Source organism: Scomber scombrus, chromosome 19 (genome assembly GCF_963691925.1).
Source record: "Scomber scombrus chromosome 19, fScoSco1.1, whole genome shotgun sequence".
In the NCBI taxonomy this organism is placed as follows: domain Eukaryota; kingdom Metazoa; phylum Chordata; class Actinopteri; order Scombriformes; family Scombridae; genus Scomber; species Scomber scombrus.
In genome coordinates this window covers 7,120,967-7,139,239 of record NC_084988.1, presented here as the reverse complement: position 1 = coordinate 7,139,239, position 18,273 = coordinate 7,120,967, and the positions used below count along the sequence as shown (strand labels likewise).

The following is an 18,273-nucleotide window of genomic DNA, read 5'->3' as shown; positions in this document are numbered from 1 at the left end:
GCACCTGTGGCACAATGTCGAATATGATCTATCTGACTGCAATAAGCGTTTTGTACTTGCCTGTTTTACTGTTTGAGGCTTTTGTCTTGTCGAAAGGCAAGTATGAGAGGTCAGTGGTGCCGAGCTCTGCCTCTCGCCTGGTGGCCAGGATGGACGGGGATATTATAATCGGGGCCCTCTTCTCTGTTCACCACCAACCCTCGGCTGAGAAGGTGGCAGAGAGGAAATGTGGGGAGGTCCGCGAGCAGTACGGCATCCAGCGAGTGGAAGCCATGTTCCACACTTTGGATCAGATTAACTCGGACCCAAACCTTTTACCCAACATCTCCCTGGGCTGTGAGATCAGAGACTCCTGCTGGCATTCCTCTGTAGCTCTAGAGCAGAGCATCGAATTCATACGAGACTCTCTCATCTCCATCCGGGATGAAAAAGATGGTGCCAGGTGGTGCATCGAAGGGGAACCTTCCAGTCAACCGCCACCAACCAAGAAGCCCATTGCAGGGGTCATTGGGCCCGGCTCAAGCTCAGTTGCAATTCAAGTCCAAAACCTTCTGCAGCTGTTCAACATCCCACAGATTGCCTACTCTGCAACCAGTATTGACCTTAGTGACAAGACGTTATTCAAGTATTTCCTCAGGGTTGTACCCTCAGACACTCTTCAAGCCAGGGCGCTTTTGGACATTGTCAAACGATACAACTGGACCTATGTGTCAGCAGTGCACACAGAGGGTAAGACACCTTTCTCTTAATAAATGAACAACCCTCTCTTAATAGCGCATCAGGAGCAGGAGGCCAAACAGGAAATTAGAGACAAGAAGACACCGGAAAGAAGGTCCATATTCTGGCATAAATACACTGAGGCTGTTACCTCCTCTTGGTGCTGTATGATTTAATCAGTGTTGTTGTATTCTGCTGCAGTATTGTAATGATTTTAATGGCACCCTCTTACTGTCCCTCAGGTTCGCACTGAATTTGGCAAACAGGCCTTTATTATCTATGCTCTGCAGCCTGGAACCACTTGCAAACAGATCTGCAGCTAGATGAGCTGTTCCAATTTAGGGCATTTAAAAATGTAGTGAAGGATGTACAGGCAAATTTAGTTGGAATTTGTAATTACTTCCTTAAGTAGATCCATTTTCTCCTGTCTGTCTTTTAAGGCAACGAGTCTGTGAGTAACTACCATTTATTTTGTTGTATGTGTTTTTAATTGTTTGCTTGTGTGTTGTATTGCAGCTATCTCGGCCTGGGCTCCCTTGAAAAAGAGATTTTTTTTATCTCAATGGGATTCACCTGGTTAAATAAAGGTTGAATAAATACTATTTTGTGCATTATGTAGACTGCAGTTCTAACAGCATGTGAGCAGAGAGTATCCTGTTTTTTAAAAACCTATTCACATGATATTAATATAACTAGAGGGTAAGTTGAGAGGAAGAAATTGTGTTCTCTTCACAGACAAAAACTGAGAGGCTCTTTTGTGAAGTCCAGTATTTAAATTCTGTCCATTCATTTTATGCATCAATACCACAAAGACACACATTATTCACACATTTACACACTAAATACCTTCCTACATTAATTATTTTTCTTTTTTCTTTTCTTTTAATCAGCGTCAGTAAATTCATCAGTCGGTCTGTTGCTCCTGCAGGTATTAGCAGCTGCTGCAACCTGCGTTTGACCTGCATAAAACGCTCTTGTTCTATTTTGTATTTAATTATCACTGCAGGCTTTCACTGCAGCTTCGCCATAAAAGCTCATTTTCCCCACAAATCCTTGTGTCTGTTTCACAAAACCACACTTTTGCATTATATTTCAGTTAACAAGTAACAGGTAATAGACACTGGCATCTACATTCATTTATTAGCATATAAATTACAATGCAAAAATAATTAAGATTCCACCCACATCTTGAGCAAGAGTAAGATGTGGCATGCATACCTGAAATATCCATAAAGCAAATGTTGCAAATATGTGATCTGTTTCTTACTGAGGGACTGTGAGGTTTTGATGAGCTGATAAAAATCAAATCAAATCTTGGCAAACCTTCTTTGTTTACTGCAACAGTATAAATAAGTGCTGCAGGAATTATGATTATATTAAAGAAGCATATAGATGTAAGTCTAAATACTAAAGCCTCTCAGATGTTGTTGTTGGTTTATCAGTAATCCTGTTATCCACACTGTAGATTGGCTGCAAGTGTCTTGATAGGCAACCTAAAAGTGACAAGTGTTCCCCTCTTCCTCAGATATTGATGTTGAGGTCACCTTCACCCTGTTTGCTCTAGTTGTGCTGCTCTTGATTCCATAAAAAGATGCCTGAAGACGTAATGGGACACTTAAATACTGAAGGAAGAGGCGTGTGTGCTCAGCAAACCTTCCCTGAAGAGTTTCCGTTTAAAAAAAGATCATGCTCGACATTTAAACAATTTGGAAAACTGAATTTAGAGTGAACTTGAAAACCTGCTGCGTCTTTCTTCCTGTGAATGAAACTAACAGTTCCTCTTGTCTCTCTCAGGTAACTACGGGGAGAGTGGGATGGAAGTGTTCAAAGAGCTTGCCTCGCAGGAAGGCCTCTGCCTTTCCCATTCTGACAAGATCTACAGCAACGCCGGGGAGAAGCAATTCGACAGGCTTCTGCGGAAGCTGCGTGAGCGTCTGCCTAAAGCCAGAGTTGTTGTCTGCTTCTGTGAAGGCATGACAGTCCGAGGGCTGCTCATGGCCATGAGACGGCTCGGAGTAGCCGGAGAGTTCCTACTAATTGGCAGGTTTGTTAGAGAATGTTTTTCCCCCGGGTGCTTTCAGCTTTGTCTGTCATGTTGTTTTAGGGGAAGGATGAAAAGCACACAAGTTTTCAAACAGAATGATGAAAACTTTTTCTCTTTGTGGGTTTCTTTTATTTATTTATGAAACTATTGAAGTTTAAAGTTTAATCAAAAAACAAAAAAGGCTCAAAATTAAATGGATTTATCAGCTCTTTGTGCCACATGAAGTGAGGACATTTGTAGCGATAATGAAGGCAACTGTAGTACAATACTATCGCACTGCAAGATCCATTTAGTAGCAGTACTGGAGCTATTGATCATATCACATAATCAGAGTGAAATAGTAGATTACGTTTGTTTATTATGGGAATTTCAGTCATTCGACTATTCATTTTTCTGAGCACTTTATGGACTTGACCTTGAAAACAACAATTGAAAACATAGTTTCACCACAGGGTCCATTTAGTAGATTTCTGGAGCTTTCAATCCTATTACACTATCCTAGTAGATGGAGTTTGCCCAGTTGTTAAAGGGATTTTCTGAGCAATTTAAGCACTTTTTGTCCATGTTGGCTTAAAGGTGAGACTTAAAATCCATACCTGATCTTGAAAACAATAGTTGATGATACAATTTCAATACAAGGTCCATTTAGTAGCATTTAGATGAGATTTAGATTGGATCACAATTTAAGTACATTTTTTTAATATTCATTATTCTCCAGAAATATTGCATTTTTATTACAATTCTGTGAGGAAAATATAGATGTTGAATTCCACGTTATAACATTCAGCTTCACTCAGGATGGTATATACAAAGTTCATATAGAACCGAAATACTCTTTTTTTCCTACCGGGAGTAGAGTTCCTCTGAAAGCAGAAGATGCTTTGAGTCAGGCTCAGTAATGAATAATGCATCCACGAAGCAAGCTCTCCCTCTCGCTGTCAGATCACAGGCAGGATGGGCTAATATGGGACAGCACCTCCAGCATAAGCTGGGGAATGTGGAGTAGTGAACATCAAAGCTCATATCAGCACTTATACCAGACATTCCCTCTTTGTGGAGTCTCAGCTCACCTCAAGTCCTGTTAGGAGTAGTTGCAGTACTGAAACGAGGCTACGATAAAAGCTTGCTATGGTTAATTTACTGAGAGAGGTTCATTAAAGTGTGGCTGTTTTATTCACAAAGGCAGATGAGAAGTAGAGTCAGAACACTGTCCAACCCAAATGATGAAAAGCATGCATGAAAAAATGGAGCGTTTTAAATCCTAAACTTGTTCTCACCCCTTCCACTTGAATTTGCACTGCTGCTAATGTCTCCATAGATGATAAGGAGGGCGTGAGTTTAGAGTAGAGTAGAGGGAGTGTATGTGTGTTTTTTTTCTTTCTGGGTCAAGGAGACTACTGAAAAAGGAAAATGTTTTTTAGAGCAATGCAGCAAATGAACACATGCGGGTCTGTGCAATGGGCCAATCGAAATGCCCGAGGTGCTGGTCATCAGCCATCTATCCTCTGCTGTGTGGAGGATGAAAGAAATGGCTGTTCTCACACCAGAGATCCCACACATCTCAAACAACAGAGAACTCACTTGATCGAGTCTCAAGTGAATCTTGCATTGCTTTGGAGATGATAAAAGGATAAATCAGGTTTTTTTAGCCAGCGATTGACCAACATTCAGCTACTGTTATTTCATAAAATCATAATTCAGATTTACATAAATAAACTGCACAATGTAACACCAGAAGTATAAGTTCAAGTGTTTAAATTACATCCGATTCACCCAAATTAAATACTCGGGATACTACGGGATACAAATCTGTACAGTGTGTGTGTGTGTGTGTGTGTGTGTGTGTGTGTGTGTGTGTGTGTGTGTGTGTGTGTGTGTGTGTGTGCTGACGTCAGAGCGGTAGGTTTTTGGCTCACAGAGTGTTGGACTGGGTGGAGTGTGATGCTGAGAAGCAGATGGCCAGGTACTGTTGATACTGTCACACTGGACAACCATTGTCAGTTCATTCTTGAAGTTCCAGCCAAGCCAAACGTGCTGTTAGCTTGGCTCTCAGCCTTCTCAAATCAAATGTGGGTTTTTTTAGATGGCTGTTACTGATATTTTTGTCCTGTTAATGAACAGAAGTTTGTATCTTGAAATTGTTCTGTCTGCCCTAGTTTTATTCTTCTCTCTACAGGGTTGGAAGCTTTTAAATCCGCATTTCTACTAATATTTTAACACCAAAACCATCTACTGACTGTGTTAGGAGGATTTCGGTAGTTAGTAAATGCAGTGTTAATCACCACAGCTGACGGTGAGATAAGTATGCCTTTATAACACAAAATTGTTTAGAAAGAAGACTGTACAGTCATGCAAGCTGTTATGAGAGACTCTACTTATGAACAGTGATTCTTCGATCCATAAAATTGTTGTTGAGATACTTCAGAGTGGATCAGAGTGGAAAGACAGACCAACATCCTATGCATGCCACTAGGATAGCAACAAAAGACAATGAATGTGTATAACTCATAGAAATCACTTGAAGAAAAATTTACATTGTGAGAAGAAAATCTGATTGCAGGTTTAACAGCATGTTTTTTGTGTTGATGTTGTCGGCGAAAATATATTAGTGTAACACAACTGTCCTCTAAAGGTGTTTTGTATACCAGCTTGTTTTAACTATCACAACTTATGAAAACATTGCAATCCTACACATAGATATCTTTTTAAATTTCAGTTGTTGTCCCCTAGAAAAATATACCTTAGTAATGTTTTGTTTTATGAATGTCTAGTTGCATTTCTAGGGAGATGTTGTCAATGCAAAATCATCCTCAGAACGATGCTATTTTAAGTCTTTCCATATCCGTTGTTTTCTTCCTTCCTTTCGCACTCGAGCAAATACAGTATCCCACACTGCATAATACTGCTTTAAAAATACTCAAGCTGCATTTGCAACTCAGATGAAGGCAGCCTGTTTTGTTTTTTTAATGGATTATTATGATTCAAATTCAAGTGTCAAACAAAAGCTTTTTGTCTCACCTGCCTGATCTTTTTATGAGGGGGTTAAATGCCGAATTGATTTTCAAATATACAAGCATATGAACTATAAATACTAACTATGACCAGCAAAGAGAGTCTATGTGGAAGGTGGGAGCTTGTTTCTTTCCAGGGCAGATTGTACTGCTACAGCACTAATCTGTGAATTCTCACCGGACTTGCGATTCTGTCTGTGGACTTGTTTTTTGTTTTTTTTTATCTTTCTGCAAGTACAGCGAGCACTCCACGCCCCTCGGAGGGAAGGCTGAAAGGGAAACAAAGTCAGGGAAACAAAAGGGAGAGAGAAGGGTTCGGCAGGAATTCAGTCTGAGGCTTGTTTGCGAGGCTGCATGGGGCTTCAAACACAACATCATCTAAGGCTTTTGAGCTATAACAGCATCATAACAACAACAATATGACATTTTTATTTTGCCAGACGATGACTACTCTTTTGTTGCTTGTTATAAGAATCAGAAAATTGGTTAGTGGAAAAAAGATTGCATCTTATTTGACTTCAAATAACTGCTAGGGTTTAAATCTTGAATCTTGTCAACTATGCAATTCTATGCTTTTCTTTTCTCTTTGTTTAACTGCTTTGAAAAGGCTTGTTAAAACCAAAATCTTGACAGCCCTCTTATCCCACACATGAGCCCATAATCCTGCAAAACACTCATTTGTGGCTTTAGTTAAGCACTTGGTTTTCTGTTGGAAACCCAGAAGGTCATTTGAAGGTGTTTCCAGAATCCTCAAAAACTTTTATCCATCAGGATGAAAAAATACTGTCTGCTAATAAAAAAAAACCCTGTTTCCAAGTTACAGCTTTGGTTTCCTGTATAGTTGGAAATTACATACGACCTTACTCACATAATTAAGATGTTAAAGGATTATTTTTGCATGAAAATACAGTTTATAATAACATACAATATAATAACAATAACATCTGGTTTATTGCATATAAATTGAGCAAGGTTGTTTAGGGCTACCACGTGTGTTTGAATTAGGAGACAGAATTTAAGAAACAGGTTAGAAATGTTGTTTTGTGCAGCAGAAGGAATATTTCTTTCTTCCAGATCATCAGAAGAGGCCTTGGTGATTTTACAGAGTGTTAAATGACCGTCTGGGTTTCTCAAAGGTTGTCTGCTTTATATTTTTCAGAAGAACATATGCATAGCTCTGTGACTCAAATGTAATGTGAATACAGTGAAGACACAAGCTGGTTCTAGTTCTTGTAAATGGTAATTGCAACGTGCTCCTCTCCGCAGTGACGGCTGGGCAGACCGCAATGAAGTGGTGGAGGGATATGAGCAGGAGGCGGTGGGCGGCATCACTGTGAAGCTGCAGTCTGAAGAGATCTCCTCCTTTGACAACTACTTCCTGAAGCTCAGGCTCAGCACCAACACCCGCAACCCGTGGTTCCCCGAGTTCTGGCAGTACCGTTTCCAGTGCCGCCTTCCCGGACATCCGCTAGAAAACTTGAATTACGCAAGAAACTGCTCAGGTAGTTAAACAACTCTCCAGATGATTATGATGTTTCCTGCAGATTATTTCTGGTTTACGTTGTACACCAGCGTTCACATCAGCTTGTGTTCCTGAACTGCTCTGATGTGTGCAATGCCCAGAGGATGATGCCGAAAGGCCCCGTAAACTGGAACACACTCTTTAATTATGAATAAGACTGCCAGAGGGTAGAACTCTCTCTAAGTCAATCCAATAACACATATCTTTTTCATATTGTTCATTTCCGTGACACTTGGCTTTACAGAGGATGATGATCTAGGTAAATTAAATCCTTTTCATTTACAAAGGAACAAAGTAAATGCATTTTTCTTAAGTTCTTGGTTTCTCGAAACAATGCTCAGCAAGCATGTTTCCAAAACATATTTTCACATACTGCTCATGCATATTTCTTTAAATATATACATATATTTACGTTGTCAATCTTTAATTATGAAGTTAATAAGGTTATGGCGACATGAGGATATTTTCTCAATCGTCCTGTATTACTAGAATTAGTTTACATTTATTGAAGTGAAATCTATTGATAAACGTAAATATAAAATGATGCATGCAGCAGAAATCAAAACCATTATTTTACTTTTCAGTTGACAGCTCTCCAGGTTCTTCAAGTGAATTTGTTCTTTTGCTATTGCACTTCCCTTTCTGCCGTCTTTTTCATCTTATTTCCTTTGCAGTGTTTGTACATTATTTGTAAGAAGTGAGCCTCTCTTATTTGTTACGCTCATAACCTCAAAGCTTTCATTCATTCCTACAAAATATCATATTTTATATGCGGTTATTGTAGTATTTTATTTCTGTTTCATAAGTGGAGATAGTTACTGTTTGCTGTCCTATCAATCCTATTGTTTTATTTATTTATTTATTTCTTGGTTTAGAGCTCCAGGACGGTGAGTGAATTCCTCTGAATGGAACCATAATGCTCCTCACTTTGGCAATATACATAGAGGTTGACTGATATTAAGTTATTACCTATAATAATTTAATGATAATTTAAATGGTCTCTTAATATTTCTAATAACATGAAATTTTCATGAAATTAATCTCAGTTGACCTCTAATATATGAAGCTATTGGGATGTTTGTATTTGTTTTAGTGTTATACTGAATGAGAGCCCAACAATTTGGTCTTATCTGTTCTCCCTTTGTGCTCTCACACCCTTTCTGGCCTTAAGACAGTCGTATGAAACAGCCCAATAACATCTGAATGAGATGGCGACTGGCTGATCCGGCATAAGTTGCATGTAGCCACGGAAATAGTGAAGCCACATTGCACTAGATAACACGTTTTCAGTATCATTTATTTAATTTTGCTGTATAGTTTTATGCACATTTGAGAGGAGGAGGTCCAGTTGTCATGCGGCCAACTAATCACACCATGCAGCAGTAGGTCCTCTGCTTGCATGCTGACATGCTGACATCATTGCATCATGACTGAAGCTACACAGCTCAGTGAGTGAGTGAAGTGAGCGTCAGCGCCAAGGAGCTGTTAAACTAGGTCATCACCAGCAGTTGCCTTCGGACGCTCATCCAGCTGCTACCCAACTGAATTTACTGTTTATGTGTTTGTTTGTGCTGGCAGTCATTATCCCAGACGTCCTTTTTAACGGCCATTACTGGATTTAACACAACAGGCGAAACTCACCGGCGGCGGATGATGCTCATAAAGCTTGTCAGCCCGTGTTTCATAAAGTTTAAAGTTTAATGTCGTTGGGTGCAGTGGGTGAATCCAGTGTCACACTCAGTTCAGAAAGAAAAGGATGCATCTAACAACTGACAATGTAACAGACAAGCTTCATCACTAGAAAACACTTCAATGGTGAATATAATGCTTCACCAACACTACAGGTCCTCTTACGTATATTTCAATAAATAATAAAATAGTTTAGACTTTAAAATATGGATCTATATCAAAATACCCATTATGATGTACATTAAGGTAACAGTGCACTTTACTTCTTCCTACATGTATTTATCATTCATAATCAGTATGTAAACTGAAAAAGATAATGAATGATAATATAGTTAAACGCAGTTGTAATACTATAAGTATTATTTGTTCATATGAGAAGTTATATGTATTTACAAATACTGTACATTAATAATCATTTAAAATATCCTTAAAATATCCTCATATCTGCTTATAAGCACATTCTAGTGTGTAATTAATTATTTATTAACTGCTCATATACTGATTATACATTTTTAAATAATGTAGGTTGACCTAAAGTGTTACCAACAATTATATCAACATGTATCAGATGTTTTTCATTCAGATAAGTGCAGTAGACCATGAGAGCATATTCAAATTCTTAAAATATTACTTCAAAAGCACCTAAAACTTGTAATTAAGAAAAAACGTTTTTTTCTTAGGGATCTGTTATTTGGTCATTGTTATATTCGTTTTTTTGTTTTCTTTTTACCGAACTTCAGTTAAATCTGTGATAGAGAATATCCTACTAATTAACAAACTGGCAGCTTAATTAAAAAAAAAATCTGTTTGGAAGTGTTAATAACTCATAAAGATAATTAAATGTCAATTACAATATTTTGAAAATGCAACATAATTGGGTCCTGGTAAACATACAGTACATACCTATTTAAATATAACATTAATTATCTATAAGGAATGTACAAAGATATATGTGTAGCTGTTGGTGTAACAATAATGATTCTTAATGCAAACACTGGAGTTTTGATTGATTATATTCTGGGTTCATATTACAATATTACTGCATTATCGTTAAAATACAATAAAACCTTTAGACAAATCATAACAACCACTTCATCGTATACTATATTTTCTCTTTCAGGGGAAAATCCTGTAAGATTTTGACTAGTTGTGTCGCTTCCCATCAGTTACTACATCATCAGTTACTACTTTACACTGCACTTCCTTTGTATAAATGATTAAACAGGAATCTTGGAACAGATTCAGGTAACAGATGACAGATGGTGAAAGTAGCAGTGTGTCATTTTGAGTGTATCATTTCCAGTCATATTCGCAATTCTTTCACAGTAGCATAGTCAATACACAAGTTTCTATACCAGTTAAATCCTTTAGTTAAACACACAGACTATGCTATAAATGTACAATCATAGTGAGAGATGTGTTGCCTTTGGAATTAAAGTGATGATTTTAGGGGCTCAGATGGAGCAAATGTTTAAATATTAGCATGGGATTATTTTGTTTGAGAGAGCTAATGTCTTGCTACCAATCACTGAGTTTACAAAAGTTGCCTGTTTATTAAGGGATCATTTTCAACTAGAATAACTGCCAAATATACAAACTTGTTCCCAGTTTTATGCTTATGAAATGAATGCATGGTATAGCTCTTTGTAATAACACTAAACTGGCATCTTACTTTACCTTGCTTCTAGCTTGCATTACACTGAACTGATAGGGTTTGTTCGAACATCACGCGCTGTTTGCATCAACATATGAATCACTGTGTCTCATTCACTCCTTGCTTTTGTCTGAGGAAAAAACAACAACAGTATGAAGTGAACAGAAGAAAAGATTCAGAATCGTCGCTGCTTTGTTCTCCTGCATGAGAAGACACATTTTCAGTGGCGCAGTGGTTCAGACCAACTCTAATTGAATCCTGACTCATGAATGCAGAAATGGATAGTCTTGCCATGGTAACAAGGTTTCTTTGAAGCCATTTTCTGAGCCTTGCAGTTCTTTTAAAGCCGTCTCCCACAGAGGCAAAGAGGCGTGTAGCTTGCTTGCCTGTATTCAGACAATAATTATGAAAATGCATCTGTGAGCACCCTATCACTCCTTTGTAATATGTTACATCATGCAAGAAACACCTGTATAATGTACACCTGAAATTCTTCAACTTCTTAGCAATGATTTTGACTGCATAACACACGCTACTGCTTGCAGCAATGACACGCCTCCTGTAAGACTTTTCCCTCCACAGGTTTTGACCCAGAGATGAATCCTTACTGTTCTCTCATGTGCGGGCAGGTTATGAGAATCTGGAGGACAACTATGTTCAAGACAGCAAGATGGGCTTCGTCATCAACGCCATTTACGCCATGGCCCACGGGCTGCATGACATGCACACTCACCTCTGCCCCGGCCACGTGGGGCTCTGTGACGCCATGGTGCCCGTTGACGGCAGCCACTTACTTGACTTTCTTCTCAAGACGACCTTCGCAGGTGTTTCTGGGAAGGATATTTGGTTTGACGAGAACGGGGACTCACCTGGGAGGTACACACACTTTCTCTTTTTGTATTCAATAAGTATATAGTAGCTGTTTTTTCACTCTAACCACAGTAATTAAAGAAGCATTAGGTGATCTATAATTGTTACATAGTGGGATTGGCAGCCACACAGGTCAAACACCTCCACACAAGTGAAGCCTGCAATGAACAATAACAAATTCCCAGTTCACCATAGCCAACTAAACTTTTATAAAGCAGCTTTTATCCGTTTAGTACCAACCCACCAACCACTTTTTTTCTTCTTCTAATGACTTGCCTGATCTGAAACGTAATCAGCAAGTTTTTTTAAATTAAATAACTGAGCTCAGTGGATATGTGCAGGTGGATAAGGAAGCCAAAGCCTCCCCGATACAAAAAACTCTATCAAGTTATAAAGCAAAGGAAAAACAACAAGAACAGATTAAAAACACACAAAAAGCAAACCTACAGTATAAAAGGAGGTAAAGAAAAAAGAAAACCAGGTTATTTGACCCTTTCAGTGAGATGTTTTTCAACTGTGTTTTTTCAGCGATAGGCAAACCTTGTTTTGTTACAGCTTCCTCCCTAACTCATAGCTTTATATCCACTTTCAGATATGAGATCATGAACTTCCAGCGTGTGGAGCCGGGTGTTTATGACTACATCAACATCGGCTCCTGGCACGAGGGCATGCTCAGCATCGACGACGACATGATGATGATGAACCGCAGCACCATGGTCCGCTCTGTGTGCAGTGAGCCCTGCTCCAAAGGAGAGATCAAGGTAGGGGGCAAATCCTCTACATACTATCGTGCTCAGGACATATTTTAACCCATGTAGTGTAGTTTTGTAATTCAGTCTCTAAACTGTGATTACACTTGAATACTTATATCTGAAATGTTTTTAAATATTAAATAATATATAATTATTATATATATATTTGTCGCTTTCTTCGCCTTGCAGAAAAATGATGAGCTTGGTTTCAGTGTTCTTAATTTTGATGAAGTATGGTACTGTAGCACTTTCTAACACGCCGTCCTTTATAAAGGCTTTATAAGTTGCAACTAATGGATTTCTTAATAATCAATAAATAATTTTCTAATCCTTTTTTTGATCAGTAATAGGCCATTGATAAGAACACCTTTTTGGTTTCCATGTTGTGAAACATCACATAGACTGGTGTTTATCCTTTCTACTTTGTAATAATGCTGTTTCAAATGTGAGTAAACCATCAATAAATGCTCATATATTCATTCAAGAGTTTTATTCATTAAGTCTATAGTTGTAAGTATTGATAAGATGTTAATTAACGAATTTTGGTCTAACTGGTCCAAGGGAGGTTTCACAACCTAGCAATCCAAAAGATATTCTTAGTAATGGCTTATAACTGATCTATAAATCATTATTAAACAATTAATTAACTTAATTAACCATTAATAAAACCTTTAGTTACCACCTATCATCCTTTTATAGACTGGAAAGTGATAACAGTTTCTATAATATAATATAATATAATCTGTTAATATAACACTTGTGTTACCCACTTTTATATTTCTTTTTACAAAAATAAAAATCTTGTCTGAAGGCACTGTATAGTGAGACCTGATGCCACAATTTTATATGTGTGTCTTCATGATTTATTGCTCCTTTCCATCTTTTACTATACTGTCCTGAAGAAAAGTACTAAACCATTTAAAGCTTGGCCTCCCCTTTTACATGGACACAAGATAGGACTTGTGCATAGATACATACTTGTTGTTGTTGTTGTTTTACATTTTTCTATTTGTTCTTTTTGTCGACCAGGTGATCAGGAAGGGAGAGGTGAGCTGCTGCTGGATCTGCACAGCCTGCAAAGAAAATGAGTACGTCCAGGATGAGTTCACGTGTAAGGCGTGTGATCTTGGCTGGTGGCCTGATGAAGAACTAGAAGGTACGGTTATCTTCTTTTTCTCTTCATTTAGCTTCATGTCTCATTTCTCAACATTTTTTACACTACACCAGTGCTGTAAAATTACTAACTGTTGCTGGTTTTCTTTTAAAAGAAGAATTCAGCATTCTGGGAAATACCCTTATTCCCATTCTCACCATGATGTAGATAAGAAGATCAATAGCACTCTCATATTTGTAATTTTTCACATAGCCTAAGGCAACAGCTAGTTAACTTAGCTCAGACTGGAAACAAGAGGAAGCAGCTATGGTTCTGCGTGAAGGTGAAAAAGTCAATCTACAAGCACCACTGAAGCTCACTAGTTATCAGATTTGTTTATTCCAAACAAAACCAAAGTGTAAAAATGAGAACTTGTGGTTTTATAGGCTGTTATGGGCCAGACTATTTCTTTGGTGAAGCTGCAAAAGCCACAATTTGTTATGTGTGGATTAAACAATGTATAGCAGATAATTTACTGAGTTTTATAGGTCCTTGTTGGAAAATGTTGCCACTTTTGAACAGAGCCAGGCTAGCTGTTTCCTCCTCTCTCCAGTGTCTCTGCTAAGCTAAGCTAATCGGCTGCTAACATATGAGAGCGGTATTGATCTTTTTTCATGTAACTTTCAACAAGAAAGCACATTAGTGTCAAAATGGTGCTTTAAACCCCCGAAATATAATTTCCCCACAAACTTTATACAAGATAACATGTTTAATCTGATAAGAAGAGAAGATTTTATAGTTTAATTTAATGGATTACTTCAGTGGCCACAGGCTGAGTTCCTGTTGAAGGATTGATGCTTTCAGAGTGAACAGGAGATTTGTTCATCTTGCTAGAGGCTTTGTAGAAAGTTCTCACAGTTTCTACCCCCACCCCACCTGTACTCTGTACATTTTGTCCTGCTACGAATTTTGCGGTGCTATTTCATAAACCTGTTCCGTCCTATTTTCATTGCTTTCCCATGACACCTGAGAGCCATTCATCATCTTCACCATTTTATCCGACAGCAGCCCTACTTCACTTACCACACTTCTGGCCCACTTTCAAAGGCCTTCTGTGCTGTTCAAAGACAAGACACTTTCCTAATAGGATCATCCTGCCTCCACGCTGTTTCTTTTTTTTTCTCCACGAGACCTTTGGATACACAGAAACAGGAAAATCTGGAGTACGGGGCTCACATAAAAACTACTCTTGTGCACTCTTCTAGCCATAAACTCCCTGCCATTATACAATTAATAGAGCAAACAACAATCTGATATTCAAAGTGTGTTCCCAACATGATGCAGCGAGAGAAAGATCTTACTTGGATCCATGAAAAACGCAGTGATTTACTTTGTCCTGCCGTATTGGCCCCCTCCTCTGCTGGCTGCAGCCCAGCCATGGCTGACTAGAAAGGGGGTTTATTTATAGTTGAGCTAAAAACCTACTTTAAGAGTTACTGTATTTTCTCAGGCTGAGACGTATGTGATTAATTTTAAATATGTTAAAAAACAACAACTTTTCATTCAATTCTTCTCATGCAAAAAATACCTCAGATTTTTTTTTTCTAGATAAGCAAGAATCTAATGCGGAAACTATAAAAATGTAATAATTGCTTTCAGTATGTGTATTTATTTGCATGTTTTTCTACTTTTCAGGCTGTGAGCCAATCCCTCTGCGCTACCTGGAGTGGAGCAATCCTGAATCCATTATCCAGGTGGTTTTCGCCTGCGTGGGCATCTTGGTCACGTCGTTTGTTGCCTTCATCTTTGTCCTGTACCGAGACACGCCTGTGGTCAAATCCTCCAGCCGGGAGCTCTGCTACATCATCCTGGCAGGGATCTTTTTGGGCTATCTCTGCCCTTTCACCCTCATCGCCCGTCCCACCGTGGCCTCCTGCTACCTCCAGAGGCTGCTTGTCGGACTCTCGGCCGCTATGTGCTACTCCGCACTGGTTACCAAAACCAATCGCATTGCCCGCATCCTTGCAGGGAGCAAGAAGAAGATCTGCACCAGGAAACCGAGGTTCATGAGTGCATGGGCTCAGGTGGTCATCGCCTCGATCCTGATCAGTGTCCAGCTCTCATTGGAGGTTACTCTTATCATCATGGAGCCTCCTGAACCCATCAAATCCTACCCGAGCATCAGAGAAGTCTTCCTGATCTGCAACACCAGCAACGTCGGTGTTGTGGCCCCACTGGGCTACAACGGCTTGCTGATCATGAGCTGCACGTATTACGCCTTCAAGACCCGCAACGTCCCTGCAAATTTCAACGAAGCCAAATACATCGCCTTCACCATGTACACCACGTGTATTATCTGGCTGGCGTTTGTGCCAATCTACTTTGGCAGCAACTACAAGATCATCACCACGTCGTTCTCTGTGAGCCTCAGTGTGACTGTAGCCTTGGGCTGTATGTTCACACCAAAGATGTACATCATCATCGCCAAACCAGAGCGAAATGTGCGGAGTGCATTCACGACCTCAGATGCTGTGCGTATGCATGTCGGCGACGGCAAAATTGCCTGCCGAAGCAACAGCCTTCTCAACATGTTCAAGAGGAAGAAGAACACTGGAAATGGCAGGTAGGTTTGTTAAATGAGTCTGTGAGTCCTGCTCCTGAGGCACCTCAGGGATGCTGGTTTTACTGTAATTCCCTCTCAAAGGGAACCTGATGTCTTACTGTATTCACTTTCGTAGGGACACCTGTTGTAAAGTGTGACGGATATAGGTCAGTACTCAATTCACACAGCCATTTGAATCTTTGATCTGTTGGTTAAGTTAAAACAAGCATCTCTGTGTGCTAAGGGATAGCAAGAGAGATAAAAAAAACACAGACATACATTAGTGTTAAATTAACATTTTACAAATAAATTTCACATTTTTTACATGAACCAGAAATGCTGTTTTTGTCTTCACTTTTCTGGGTTCCTGTGAAGTAACAGCCGTCTTTATTTTGTTCATAGTTCTAATGGAAAGTCTGTGTCATGGTCTGAACCAGGTGCAAGACATCCTCCAAAAGGGGATCACACGTGGCACAGACTGTCAGTGCATGTGAAGAGACAGGAAGCAGGTTCCAATCAGATGGCTGTCATCAAACCCTTAACTAATACCTACCAAAACACAGCCTTGGAATTCTCAGACCTCAGCACTAAGACCTTGTACAATGTGGCTGAGGAGGACGAGAGCGATCCTGTCAGATACAACCCCCCTGTCACTCCCCCCATGATGGCTCACGGGCAAATGCCGGCCTGTGGGTTTTTAAAGGACGTGGATGAAGAGGTGGAGCTCTATACCCCCGAACATCGGCAGGATAGTAGAATCATCCCCCAACATATCATTATGGACCACCTACAGCAGGAGATGGTGGTGGGCAAATTCAACTGTGATGTCCCTGAGCTGAATGATATGATTAGCATGCCTGAGGCTGTGAGCGGCGGCATGCCCGTGTACCACCAGGCCCACCTCATCCAGCAGGACCCAATCCTGCCTGTGCACCTCGACCCGTTCGATGAGGAGCCCACCTCTCCCTTAGAGGAGGAGGAGGAGATGGAGAATGAGCAGTTCGGCCTTCTCCATGGCTACATGTACAACAATGCCCAGATTCATGACGAGGAGGACCTGGTTGAGGTCAAATTAGCCGTGGAGGACTCTCTGGCTCTGATGCCTCCCTCTCCTTTCCGAGATTGTGCTTGTCCTCCAGTGAGCCCCTACCCCAACTCACCTGTGTCCGAGTCAATTTTGTGCACTCCTCCCAATGTGACATATGCCTCTGTCATCCTCAGAGACTACAAGCAAAGCTCCTCAACTCTGTGAGTGAGCACGCTACACATGAACTGTACCATATTTTCAAGTTTATAATGACTTGTGCTGTATATGACGAGTATATATGGGAAACAAGTCATTCTGTGGTCTTAAAAGTAATTTTTCACTCTATAACTTGATAGCTTTTATGTGATAAGAGTGAGCAATGAAGCACCACATTTTAAAATGATTTTAGATGTTGTCTACAATAGTGAAAGAATTTACCTATTAAAAACATATATTTCTATGCTAACATAAGCTTTTAGGATAAAATAGACTCAATGCTACTAGTAATGGACAAACAATTAAGACTGTCTATGTATGTACATTTATGAATTATGTCATATAAATAGATTTATTTGATCAATATAGCTGATGAGATTGTTCATTTTAAGCAGGGCAACTTAAAGGTGAATATAGTTTGTATGTAAAACAAAACAATTCAATCTGTCAACAATATTTTTAAAAGAAGATCTGTCTTATGTTACACATGTATGTTTTCTCTTCTATCAGGCGAAGTTTAAAGTAATAATGAAACATTTTAGGAATATATGCTCATTAGTTTTCTTGCTGAGAGTTAAATGAGAAGATCAAATACACCACTTCTGGAGCAAGGTGATGGTTAGCTTAGCGTTAGCATTAGACTGGAAACAGGGTAACAAATCATAATTTATCGTTTTAACACAATTTTTGTGTGGATTAAACAAGACAAGACATAATGTGCTTATTTATTTGTGTGAATTTTTATGTTGTTTTATTGTCACCTGTGGACAGAATGACACCTGTTTCCAGTTGGTACGCTAAGCTAAGCTAACAGGCTGCTGGCTGTAGCTTCATATTTACTGTAATTATATGAGAGTAGCTTAGTGTCTCATCTCATTCTTGGTAAGAGAGCAAAATGAGCAAATTTCCCTAAATGTCAAACTACTACTTTAAGCTGTGAATGCAGAATAAAAATCTCATTTTAGGACATTTAAAAGGTGAAATGCCAGCATGAAGTCTTGTTGGTAAAAAAAAAATAGATAAAACAAAACACTTATATGTGATTTTTTTGATAGATGCAGTACTGCCAGGCAAGC

The 18,273-nt window shown here is 39.2% G+C and overlaps 1 protein-coding gene across 1 annotated transcript; it reads left to right on the top strand.

The window, feature by feature from the left end:
* Window positions 1–14: 14 nt before the first annotated feature.
* grm1b (glutamate receptor, metabotropic 1b) lies at window positions 15–17,206 on the top strand. Its single transcript, XM_062440599.1, has 8 exons — window positions 15–729; window positions 2,512–2,761; window positions 7,039–7,274; window positions 11,267–11,513; window positions 12,100–12,268; window positions 13,289–13,415; window positions 15,048–15,975; window positions 16,357–17,206. The coding sequence occupies exons 1-8, from the start codon at window positions 15–17 to the stop codon at window positions 17,204–17,206; spliced, it is 3,522 nt and encodes a 1,173-aa protein (XP_062296583.1).
* Window positions 17,207–18,273: the final 1,067 nt, after the last annotated feature.

Excerpts from the sequence above, each read along its gene's own strand:
- grm1b (XM_062440599.1), top strand. The coding sequence starts at position 15 with ATGTCGAATATGATCTATCTGACTGCAATAAGCGTTTTGTACTTGCCT. Across the intron at positions 12,269-13,288 it reads GCTCCAAAGGAGAGATCAAG|GTGATCAGGAAGGGAGAGGT; the intron begins GTAGGGGGCAAA and ends TTTGTCGACCAG. Across the intron at positions 13,416-15,047 it reads GCCTGATGAAGAACTAGAAG|GCTGTGAGCCAATCCCTCTG; the intron begins GTACGGTTATCT and ends TCTACTTTTCAG.